Source organism: Lutra lutra, chromosome 10 (genome assembly GCF_902655055.1).
Source record: "Lutra lutra chromosome 10, mLutLut1.2, whole genome shotgun sequence".
NCBI lineage: Eukaryota > Metazoa > Chordata > Mammalia > Carnivora > Mustelidae > Lutra > Lutra lutra.
Window position 1 is genome coordinate 7,350,115 of NC_062287.1, and position 12,090 is coordinate 7,362,204.

Genomic DNA, 12,090 nt, shown 5'->3' on the forward strand with positions numbered 1-12,090 from the left:
TCCATAACTAAGATTCTAGTGTGTAAGATTCTAAACTTATTGGATATGTGAAAAAAAAAGATTCTATGCACTAACGAATGGGATCTGTAACTCATAGGTCCATAACCAAGTTGAAACTTCCCTTAAGAAGTTTATCCTGTAATGTCTGAGCCAAAGTACTCAGTTACCCTAATATTTATTATGTGTTAAGTTTTCAAACAGGAAAAGTGAATGAACATTTCTTTTCTCTAAGATGAGTTAATGGTAACTTACTGAATTAAAAGACATGAAACGTTTAATAATTGAGATAATTGTAAAAGGAGGTCTGACTGAATTCAGTCAGACCCTGAGCTATTCTAGTACAAATTCAAGATCATAATAACTTCAAAGTAATTTAATTATCAGCTGAATTTTATATGTATTTTACCTTTTTATTTAGCTTAAGCCATGTAGAGTAACCTTTGCTGTCCACATACTGCAGCCCAAAAAACCAAACTTCACGCAAACCAACTGTTTTCACCACCTTAAAAAAAAAGTTCAATTTCAGGTCAACATTCACAGTGAAAGTAAATGGTACTATATTTCAAAAGAAAAACAAAACTACAAAGGTATTATAGGTATATTTCTTTACTATAGAGATCTTTCTTAAATTTAATACATTAATTATAGAGATGTTTCTAAAAACTTAAATTCAGGTTTTGTATATATTGTATTTTGTAGTGTCATTTCAATCTTGTTTGATCCATGCTTTTTTAATCCCACTTTTTCTTCCTCATCTCCCATCATGACCCCAACAGATAACAAGTCTGGGAAGCAGATACAAAGCTGTCATAATCTCCCTTTCCTATTTCAGTGTACCCTCACAACTACACAACTGGGTAGGCAAGGCAAATAGTATCAGTTTGGTGATAAGAGTCTCTGAGGACATTTAAAAGCCATACCAGGTTATCCAACTGGTGATTTCACACCCACTTCTACCCTTCACTATCAAATATTCTGTTCTTCCCCACTGAGCAAGAACCCATTCTTGGAACATGCCCAAATTTTATCTTTACAGCTCTGTTCATGCCTTTTCTTCTGCCTAGAATGTTTCTTCTGTATTTTTACCACCCACTGAATAATTTATTCCTCAAGCCCCAGTTCAACTAACATGCTTTCTGTGAATGAAGCTATCCTATTATATAGATAAAATTAATCACTCGTTCCTTGATGTTCCCATAGTATTCTATCTATACTATTAGAACATTTATTCTATCATAAGTAACTATATGATTAGTAGTATTTTTATTTACCCTCCTTCACTGCTTAAAACTAAGAACAGAGATTACTGCCTTAGTCATCTTAATCATGCCCTTTTAAAGAATGATTAGCCTGTGGCAGGCACTTGAAAGTAGAAGAATAAATAAATAAAGCTAGGACCCACCCAAGAATGTACCAGCACTTGGAAAGCTTATTTTTTTCTAGATCTATATTAAAACAAAATGAGGGAAGTGAGCCAGGAGAGGTGAGAGTTTATTGATATTTTTAAAGCTTTACATAAAGATTCAACATTAGTTTTTTTTTTTAAATAAAGTTCTTTAAGATTTTATTACTTATTTATTTTTAAAGATTTATTTATTTATTTGACAGAAAGAGACAGTGAAAGAGGGAACACAAGCAGGGGGAGTGGGAGAGGGAGAAGCAAGCTTCCCGCTGAGCAGGGAGCCTGATGTGGGGCTCAATCCCAGGACTCTGGGATCATGAAGTGAGCTGAAGGCAGAGGCTTAAGGACTGAGCCACTCAGGTGCCCCTATTTATTTACTTTAGAGAGAGAATGAGAGAGCATGTGAGGAGGGGGTGGGGGGAGAATCTCAAGCAGACTCCACACTTAGCATGGAGCCCAATGAGGGGCTCTATCTCACCACCCTGAGATCATGACCTGAGCTGAAATCAAGAGGTGGACAATTAACCGACTGAGCCCTGCCGGTGCCCCCTCAACATTAGTTTTAAAGTGATAAATATTCTTGGCTTTTTTTTTTTTTTTTAATATCTAAAAAAACGTATCAGGTGTTTTATGTCAAGATAACATACTGAACCTTTCAGAAAGTTTATTTTCCTTCTCTTGAAAAATTTCACTGAAATTACACACACCAAAAAAATTAAGAATAAAAAAACATTTAGCTGTGCTAGGAAAAGTTACCACCAAAAAAACAAAAACTGAGAAATTTCTGGATGATACATCATCAGGACTCCCAACTGATACAAAAACTGATCAAAACCAAACCACCAAACCCTTAATGTAGACAAAGAAGATCCCAAATAATTTAAGTTTGGCAAAAGACAGGCTGTCTCAGCAGAATAGCCACAGAAAAGATTCCAGTTCAGAGTGGCAGAGGAGGAAATGTTCACAGGTCAGGAGCAACTGAGAGAAGTATCAAAGTAGCTAGCCTGTTTTTGCCTCTAGGTTGCGTGTGATTCATGATGCTGGTGAACTAAAGGTGGGATCTGCCATAGTGGGCACATGGGATAGTACCCTAACTAGCTTGAGACCATCACAACAAACACCAGGAACAAGAGAGCTCAGCTGTGAAATTCTTTCCCTACTACTTCTGAAACGTTCTCAGAAACTTTCAATCACATATTTTTATAAATAAAAAAATACTTGGGCATTAACGACCAACATATGTACATTTACCTATAAATTACACACACGCTATGTCACACATACATTACAAAGCATTTACTTTTAAAGTAATTTTAAAAAGGAAAGATAAAAATATAAACAAACATTTTAATTTTTTTTCTTGCATCCTTTTTTTAAAGATTTTTTTTTTTTAATTTATTGGAGAGAGCAAGAACATGCAGAGAGAGAGAGAGAGTGCGCGAGCGCAGAGGAGCAGCAGGAGGGGCAAAGGGAGAGGGAGAGTAGGTTCTCTGAGTAGGGAGCTGGATGCGGGACTGAGTCTGAGGACTCAGGGATCATGACCTGAGCTGAAGCCCGATGGTTAACTGACTGAGCCACCCAGGAGCCCCTTTTTCTTGCAACCTAACAGATCGTGTTGAAAACTTCTTAGGGCAAGAATACGCTCTAATCCCACAGGTGGAAGCTGGAAGAGGATGACAGTGCAGAAGAATCAGGGAGCAAACCAAAGGACCTCCAGCACTCAAAGAGAGCCCCCTACACACAGCAGCTGGCCTCAAGCGCATCGTGATCAGAAGTGAGGCTTTGTTACAGGTGGACTCATGTTGCTGTGTACCCTCATTTGAGAGGACTCCTGTCTCTAGTCTGCTCCTGGCCTTAACCCTGAACCTACCTCCCTGCCAACGCGCTCCACATACTCCCTATACCCAAGGTAAAGCCTGCTTTTAGATCCTTTGATTTGGGCTCAAGAGAAGCTGTCAGGGAACAACAGTGACTTTAAGAATTAACTGCTCAGAGAGCACATTACAGATAATACTACTCCCTAATCTAGAACTTCATTTACACTATGAAATGCTGTGTGTGTGCATCAAATGCTGTCCTCTGTACTTAACATGGATTCTCATTTAGTTCTCCCAACAACCCTCTAAAGGAAGAATACGATAATCATCCTAACCGTACAAGTGAAAAAAAAGGCAAAGAGTAATTTGTCCCAAGTCAAACAACTAGAGCGGGGACTCCGATGCAGGCAGTGTGGCTCTAGAACCCACACTTTTAAACTACTACACAGTACTGCATTGTAATAAATGAGGCTTCCTTTCTTCTGGTGTCTAAACTAAAGCAATTCTACTTGATAAAAAGCAAGTAATTTATTTCTCAGTTCACAATACCCAAGAAGCCCACTTGCTGATTAGTTTTTGACCATCAAAAACATTTCACTCACTATAAATAAGATTTCAACTTGTTAAGAAGTAAGTACAATGAATGCTAACTCCATTCACATTTATATTCAAGTAAGATAGATGATATATTTACAAACAGGAAGCCTAGAGAAATCAACAGAACTAGCTCACAGTTCACAAGGTAAAATATGTACAAGGTGTGCATGTAGCTGCTTATGATTTTAAGAATTTGCTCACTCTACCAAAAACCTTTCATCTTATAAAAAGACCTTATCAGGGCTTTCAAGATCATCAATTAACTTATCAGGAAGACTAAGTATACTATTTTGTCAAGAAAAGAAACAACTTTCCAGGAATTTTAAAATTTGGTATATTTTAGATCTATGTGAGATACCTAAATAAACCCAAAATATCTACTAGGTAATTTACTGCTGTGTACTAGAAACTCTGCCTCCTGTTCTGTTCTCTAAGGTCAAGGAGGTCTGACCACAGACTCCTTACTCTTCTGCCCAAATGTAAGTCCCTATAAACATCCTCCCCTGAGTCTCACCCCCGGATCACCCTCATTCCACTTGTAATCATCAAGTCACCTTCCTAATCACTTGGCCTCAGGGCACCAATCTCTCTCCTTCCCTTCTCAACAAAATGTCACCTACAACATTACTTACTGCATCACCTGAGGAGCTTAAATAAACAAATAAGATATTAATGATTTCCAGTAGGACCCAGAGAATTTGACATCAGAGTATCTGGATGTAGTCTGCAAGCACTGCCCTTATTCTCTTTCTAAAGCCCCACAGCTGACTCAAATGTGCTGTCAAGAGTGAGAAAAAGACAGCAGCAGTAGTCCAAATTCCTCAACATGACACCCATGTTAGCTTATCATGAGGCTATGACATGGAACTGCTGTCAGGTGCCTACTTGTAGACTATAATTCCCTGGGCCTTTGCTGCTGCCATCCCCTCTATCTAGGATCTCCACCCATCCCGCTAGGGACACTATCTTTTCATTTTTTTGAGTCCTCATCACAGCGCTTTACTTAGAGGATTTTAAAGAAATATCTGCTCATAATTACCTTTAAAAAGTCCTCTCTTTCCAATCTAGAAATGAGAAAGAATAGCTCTATAGCTATTCCAGATAACTGAAAAGATACCATGAAAAATTCCAAGTGCGACACTGTTGCAACAGCAATAAAGTTACAGGAAAACATACAAAGAAGTTGCAACAGCTTCCACATTGTATGCTGCCAAAAGCTACATACTTCACGTGGCTAAATGATACCTGGTCAAAAAGCTGTTTGCCCGTGGTATTGGGCTGGATGGCAAATTCCAGCTCGGCATCCATGGTGGTCACTCGTACGTTGATCTGCAATAAAAACAGAAGGGAAAATCACTAGGAAAGAAAATATACTTAGCGGCAATACTTTTATCTGATTTATAAAATAAAGTAAATATGCAGGCAACGAAAAGCTACACCATATTTGTACCTAAGATTTTCTTCATTAAAGTGATGTTTGATTTTAATCACAGGAAATCTTAAATCTATTTTAAAAAGAAAGAGCTTACAAAGTCCTCTTTCAAAAACATTTATTGAATACTTGGCATACACTAGGCACTAGGCCATGAGCTTTCCATGTTTTCATTAAGCCCCCGTGACAATACTAGGAAATATGTCATGTCTACAGAAACTAAGAGTTCCCCATTACTTGCCCAAGGGCACAGGGATATCAAATAGCAGAGCAGGTATTTCAGGAGAAACATTAACTATAAATTCTTTGAATGGCATTCACAATTCCGTATTTTTCAACACAAAATTCAGATACTCAGTTTTATCCTATTGCAAAAATATTCATTTTATAAAAAGAATTCATCAATTGACCTATTGTTAGATTCTATTTTAAATTCTTTTTTTCAATAATACCTTTGTAGCTGGACATTTCACCAAAAACTTGGCATGCCTTAACTAAAATAATTTTAACTCTGGAGTAGCATCTTCACTTAGAATTCACCATCATATGTTACAAATCAATTTTCTTAACTTTAATTCACATGAATTCTAAATCTTATTTCTCCTTTCTATTTTCTTACTCATTGTAACAACCATGGCTCTGCACATGTAGCTTTTATCTGAAATACAATCTCTAATCAAACAAGTCTTAGAAATCACAAAACCTTTTGTGATATAATAAATATATATTTGGTCTTCATTCTGTCTCCTGGCAGAGAGCTCCTAAAACCTTTAGAATTTCCTCCATGATAGAAATAAGTGGAGCCTTTTGTTATTCATAATAATCCCCTTTCAACCATACCTCAGTTTACACTAGTTATAACTCCTAATGACTCATGATGGACCCCTCCGGACCTTCAGGATGGAGGAAGGTAGCCAGAAGAACCAACCATGTGATGAGAGCCCCACCCTAACCTCCAAAGAGAGGAGAAGAGGAAGCGAGTTAATCATCAACGGCCAAGAGTTTAATCCATCATGCCTACATAACGGAAACTTCATAAAAAGCCTAAACAAAGGAGTTCATAGAGAGCTTCCAAGGTGGTGAATGCATCCACATTCAAAGAGAAAGGTGGACTGCAAACTCTACAAGGACGGAAGCTCCTGTGCTCAGGACCTTTCTGGACCTTGCCTAGCTACCTCCTCTTCGTCTTTATCTTTCATTCATATCCTTATAATATCCCTTGTATTAACCAGTAACAGTAAGGGTTTTCCTGAGTTCCGTGAGCTGTTAAAGGGAATTACAGTACCTGAGGAGGGGATCATGGAAATCTCCAATGTGTAGTCAAGTTAGAAATGTGGGTAACATGGGGACCCACTACTTGTGATTGGTGTTTGAAGGGGACAGCGGTCTCGAGGGTCTGAGCCCCTACCTGCAGTGTCTGTGCTAATCTGGGTGGCTGGTGTCAGAATGAGTTAAACTGCAGAATACAAAACTGAGGTCTACATAAAAGTAGAGAACCGCTTGATGTGGAAAACTTACACATCTATTACTAGAAACTTCGAGTACAGAGAAAGTTTTGTTACCCATAAATCTACCATTCAAATTATTAACTAGAAATGGCAAATAATGCTATAGATCCCAATGTATTTCTTGTGAATTTATCTGTCCCAGTCCCCCACAGGTAAGCACTAACCGGAATTCTGTATTTGTCATTCTTTTTTTTAAAAGAATAGTTTCAGCACAGATGTAGGTATCTCCATGTAAAATAGCTTTTCTTGATTTTTAGGTGTATTAAAATTGTACAGTACTGGCTAAGAAAGTCTTTCTTGATGTGGGCAATGGTTACATGGTTATATTTATTTTATGAAAATTCATCAACTACACAAATAAATTCATCTCCAGATGTACACTATTTCAATAAAAACTTTAAACAGAAATTATACCACATGGCAGTTTGTTTTTTCACCATTTCTAAGTTTCACTGATTTTTCTGTGAGTCGTTGAAATTCATTTAATTTTACTGCTATACAATTACTGCTGGACAATATTTACCCATTTTCTTGTCAATGGGTACTAAATTATTTCTAATCTTTTGGCTATCAAGAACAATACTGTTATGAACACTCTTGTGTATGTCTCCTAGCGCGTCTGCATCTGAGTTTCTCTAGAAGTACAGACACAGACAAACTCTAGGTGATAAAGCATGAAAGCCTGCACCTCTACCACGTAAAAGTGAACTGGGCTCCCATGTGACTGTATCCACTTACACTCCACCAATAGTACACAAGCATTCCTGCAGGGCTGTATTTTCACCAACAATGGGTATTATCAGATTTTTAAAAAATATTTACAGTCTAGTGGATGTAAAATGATATCTCAATATGGTCTTACTGGGCAGATATCTGATTCCTAAAGAGGCTGAGACACAGTATGCAGAATTCTAAGACAGCCCCAAGGATCTCCATCCCCTAGTGTCACTCTTTTGATTATGTTACATTACAAGACAAAAGGGATTTTGCAAATGTACTTAAGGTTTCTAATCAGTAGACCTCAAAATTGAGAGGATTATGTGAGTGGAACCAAGCTATTCACAAGAGTCTTTTAAGAGCAAAGTGTTTGGGGGCACCTGGGTGGCTCAGTGAGTTAGGCCTCTGCCTTCGGCTCAGATCATGATCTTGGGGTCCTGGGATGGAGCCCCACATCAGGCTCTCTGCTCAGTGGGGAGGCTGCTTCCCCCTCTCTCTCTGCCTGCCTCTCTGCCTACTTGTGATTTCTGTCAAATAAATAAATAAAATCTTAAAAAAAAAAAGAAAAAGGCAAAGTGTTTTCTCTGACTGGTTGAAGAAGTCAGAGAAATTCAAAGTGTGAAGGAATCTGACCTAAGAGAGTTCTCCTTACTGAGCTGGAGGAGCCAGGGAGCAAGGACCCAGGACCAGCCTCTAAGAGCTAAGAGTGACCCCTGGCCAGTAACTAGTTAAAAAAAAAAAAAATGAGAACTTCATCCTCCAGTAAAGAAGGATAGATCATTTTTGCAAAAAAATGAATTCTGCCAATAGGAGTAAGTTTGAAAGAGAACCCTGAGCTCCAGGTGAAAACAGAGGGGCTAAACCTTGATTTCAGGCTGGCAGGACCCTGAGCAGAGAACCCAGTTACATCATCCCATATTCCTAACCTACAAAACTGTGAGATAATAAATGCAGATTGTTTTAAGCTACTAAATTTGTGGTAATTTGTTACAGATTAACAGACAACTAAATGGTATATTTACTGACCATGTGGTCTCCCCACCTTTGGAAGTATCTGTTAACATCTATTGCTTATTTTTCTATTAGACTGTTTGTCTTTTTCTTTTTACTATGTAGGAAATCTTAATATATTCTAGATACTAATCCTTTGTCAGTTATTTAAATCACAAAAAAATTTCTCCCAGTTTATAGTTTGTCATTCTACGTCTTCTTTATGGTAAACATTTAATATTTTATTTATTTGAGAGAGAGTTAAAGACAGCATAAGACGGGGGAGGGGCAGACAGAGAAGGGGAAGCAAGCTCCCAACTGCGAAGGGAGCCTGACACTGGACTCCACCCCAGGACCCCGGGATCATGACCTGAGCTGAAGGCAGATTCTTAACCACCCAGGCACCCTATGGTGAACATATTCTTCATTTTATTTTTTTTTTAAGATTTTATTCATTTATTTGTCAGAGAGAGAGAGAGAGAGGGAGAGATCACAAGTAGGCAGAGAGACAGGCAGAGACAGAGGGAGAAGCAGGCTCCCTGCCGAGCAAGGAGCCTGATATGGGACTCGATCCCAGGATGCTGGGATCATGACCTGAGCCGAAGGCAGCCGCTTAACCAACTGAGCCACCCAGGCGTCCCAATATATTCTTCATTTTAACATTGACTTTATCAACATTTTACATACAGATATCAATTTTTTTTTAAGATTTTTTATTTATTTAACAGAGAGAGAGAGAGAGATCACAAGCAGGCAGAGAGACAGACAGAGTGAGAGGGGGAAGCAGACTCCTCGCTGAGCAGAGAGCCCGATGTGGGACTCAATCCCAGGACCCTGAGATCATGACCTGAGCGAAAGGCAGAGGCTTAACCCACTGAGCCACCCAGGTGCCCCAGGTATCAATTTTTTTTTTAACCGTATTTAAGAAATCCTTCTCTACTCTGGAGTCATAAAGATATTCTTAAATTTCATCCTCAAGGTCTGTTTTTCTTAATTTGTCTTCAATGATTTTTGCTTATGATTTAAGGTAGAGTTCCAGTCTCATTTTTAAATCTCTACAGGATAATGATATGGGGATTTAAAATATCTAAGTGATGTATACTGATTAGTTAATTAGCTTCCCAAAGACAATTATGTCACGGATCCAATGTTTATAAGTTATGATGTCTGAACTGGTGTTCTCTATTCTGTTGCACTGGTTGACTATTCTGTCAAAACCACACTGTCTTAATAACAACATTTTAAAATAAGTCTTGCTATATTGTAGGGAAAGTCTCCTCTCATTATCTTCAAAACTTGTGAGCTATTCTTGGTTCTTTGTTCTTGTTCCTGACTTCACACAAAATCATAAACTTTCTAAATTACCCCACCATGGGTGCCTGGGTGGCTCAGTCGGTTAAGTGGCCGCCTTCAGCTCAGGTCATGGTCTCAGGGTCCTAAGATCGAGCCTCACATGGGGCTCTCAGGTCTGCTTCTCTCTCCCTCTGCCCCTTCCTACCGCTCATGCACACACTTTCTCTCTCAAATAAATAAAAATTTTAAAAATATTTTAAGAAACCCATTATGATTTAAATTGGAACTACAATAAATTCATCAGTCCCTTCAGGTGAGAAATAATAGCTTCTCAATAATGACTATTCTTATCCATGACTATGGTTCTCTCTGTGCATTAATGTCTTCTTTAGCATCTTTCAAAACAGTGTTTATAATTTTCTACATAAAAATCGTATTAATCAGGGCACCTGGCTGGCTCAGTCAAGAGAATATGGGACTCTTGATCTCAAGGTTGTAAGTTCGAGTCCCCTGTTGAGTGCAGAGATTACTTAAAAAAAAAAACAAAAACTTAATAAAAATCATACTAATGATTTGTTAGAGAACTTTCTCATAAAGATAAATTCAAGTCCACAATCACTTGACATCCCAAAAGCATCAAAATCAAGGTTATTACCTTATTTTAGCAAGGTTATTACCTTATTTTAGCAAAACTTTAACATGAAGTGATGTGAGACTATCTGGTGGATTATTTTATCCCATTTCAAATGAATAGTCACACAATGACCTATAAAAATACTAATGTTTTTAGATGATACACCAGACCTTGAGGTCTGAAGCTCCACGACATAATGACATATGACATATGTATATTCACTTTTCTAAAATCCAAAAAATTCCAAATACTGAAACTCATCTAGCTTAAAGGGTTTCAAACACAGGATTGTGAATTTGATGAAGTAGCTTTCCAAAACTGTTTTGCCTTTGTAGAAATGCAAGGGATTTCTATATTGGTCATTTTTTTAAGTTCCCTTGCTGATTGTTATAATGAGCCCATTAACTCCTTGTGTTTACATAATTCAGAGGTCAGAAAATGTTTCCTGTACAGGGTCAAACAGTAAGTATTTTAGGTTTTGCAGGCCATACAGACTGTTTCATCTACTCAACTATGCTATTACAGCATAATACAGATAATAAATAAGAGTACCACATTCCAATAAAACTAGTCATTGAAATTTGAATTTCATATAATTTTCACAGGTAAAATATTATCCTTGTAGTTGTTTTAATCCATTGAAAATGCTAAAATCATTATTAGCATGTAAGCTGTACAAAAACAGGTGGTGAGCTGAATTTGGCCTGTGGGCCATAATTTGCCAATTCTTGGTACAACAAAGAATCTTAACATCTTCAAATAATGTTTCTTCTAGTCCTTCAGCTTTTTTTTTCTTCTGTGCAGGTTTTCCCGTTCAGTGCTTAATCAGCACCAATATAGCATCTTTTGTCTTGTTCTTGATTTTTTTTTTTTAAAGTTCCCACTGTTAACACATTAAAAAGAGCTTTTGCAGTTATGGTTTCTTCTATACCTAACTTAAGAAGTGTTGGGTTGTTTTTTTTTTTTTTAAATCATGAATAGTTGTTCAATCTTAGAACTCCTCTTTCTCAATTTTTCATATGATTTATCTCCTTTTAACCATGTAAGTGTGGTAGAGACTGCTTGCTGTTTGACCACCAAATTCTAACAGAATTACAGTTGAGTATATGGCTACAGAGCTATAAAACATTTCTCAAGGTCTCCTGCAATTAGATATGGCTCTATGACTAGGTTCTCACCCACAGAACAGACAGAAGAGACAGGCCACTCCTGGGCCTCAGCATAAAACAGTGAGCATGCTTCTCTATGATTTTCCTCCCTTGTTGCTGGCTGACACCCAGACAAAGCAGTTAATTCCAAACTATTTTATGACTTTGATGCCATTACGAATTAATTTTTTTACTTCATTTTTCAAATTTTGCTACTAGTATGTAAGAAAGGCTATTGATTTTTAAAAATACAACCTTGTGTCCAACAATCTTGCTAAGTTCAGTTATAGTTCTAGTAGCTGTTTTTCAGATTCTTGAAGATTTTCTACATAAACAATTATGCCACAGGCAAATAGAAAAATTTACTTCTTCCTTTCTGATATTTATGCCTTTTGTTTATTCTTCTTCTCTTCCTCCAACAATGCAAATTCACCCTTTGTTACCCTACCTGCTGAGTCTTTAAAGTATTCCCAAAGAGATATTCATGCCAGAAAACTCCAATAGCTATAACCAATGATTTTCTTAAGAAGATAACTGGGGAAAAGAAACATT

At 37.5% G+C, this 12,090-nt stretch overlaps 1 protein-coding gene across 2 annotated transcripts in view; it reads right to left on the minus strand.

The window, feature by feature from the left end:
- Positions 1-12,090, minus strand: part of RDX (radixin) — a 93,557-nt gene that overhangs the window by 62,916 nt on the left and 18,551 nt on the right. For both annotated transcript variants that reach the window (XM_047690440.1, XM_047690439.1), the window contains 2 exons: positions 5,062-5,145; positions 407-502 (listed from right to left, as the gene is read on the minus strand). In XM_047690440.1, coding sequence (XP_047546396.1) covers positions 407-502; positions 5,062-5,145 — 180 coding nt within the window. The remainder of the gene's footprint in view (positions 1-406; positions 503-5,061; positions 5,146-12,090) is intronic.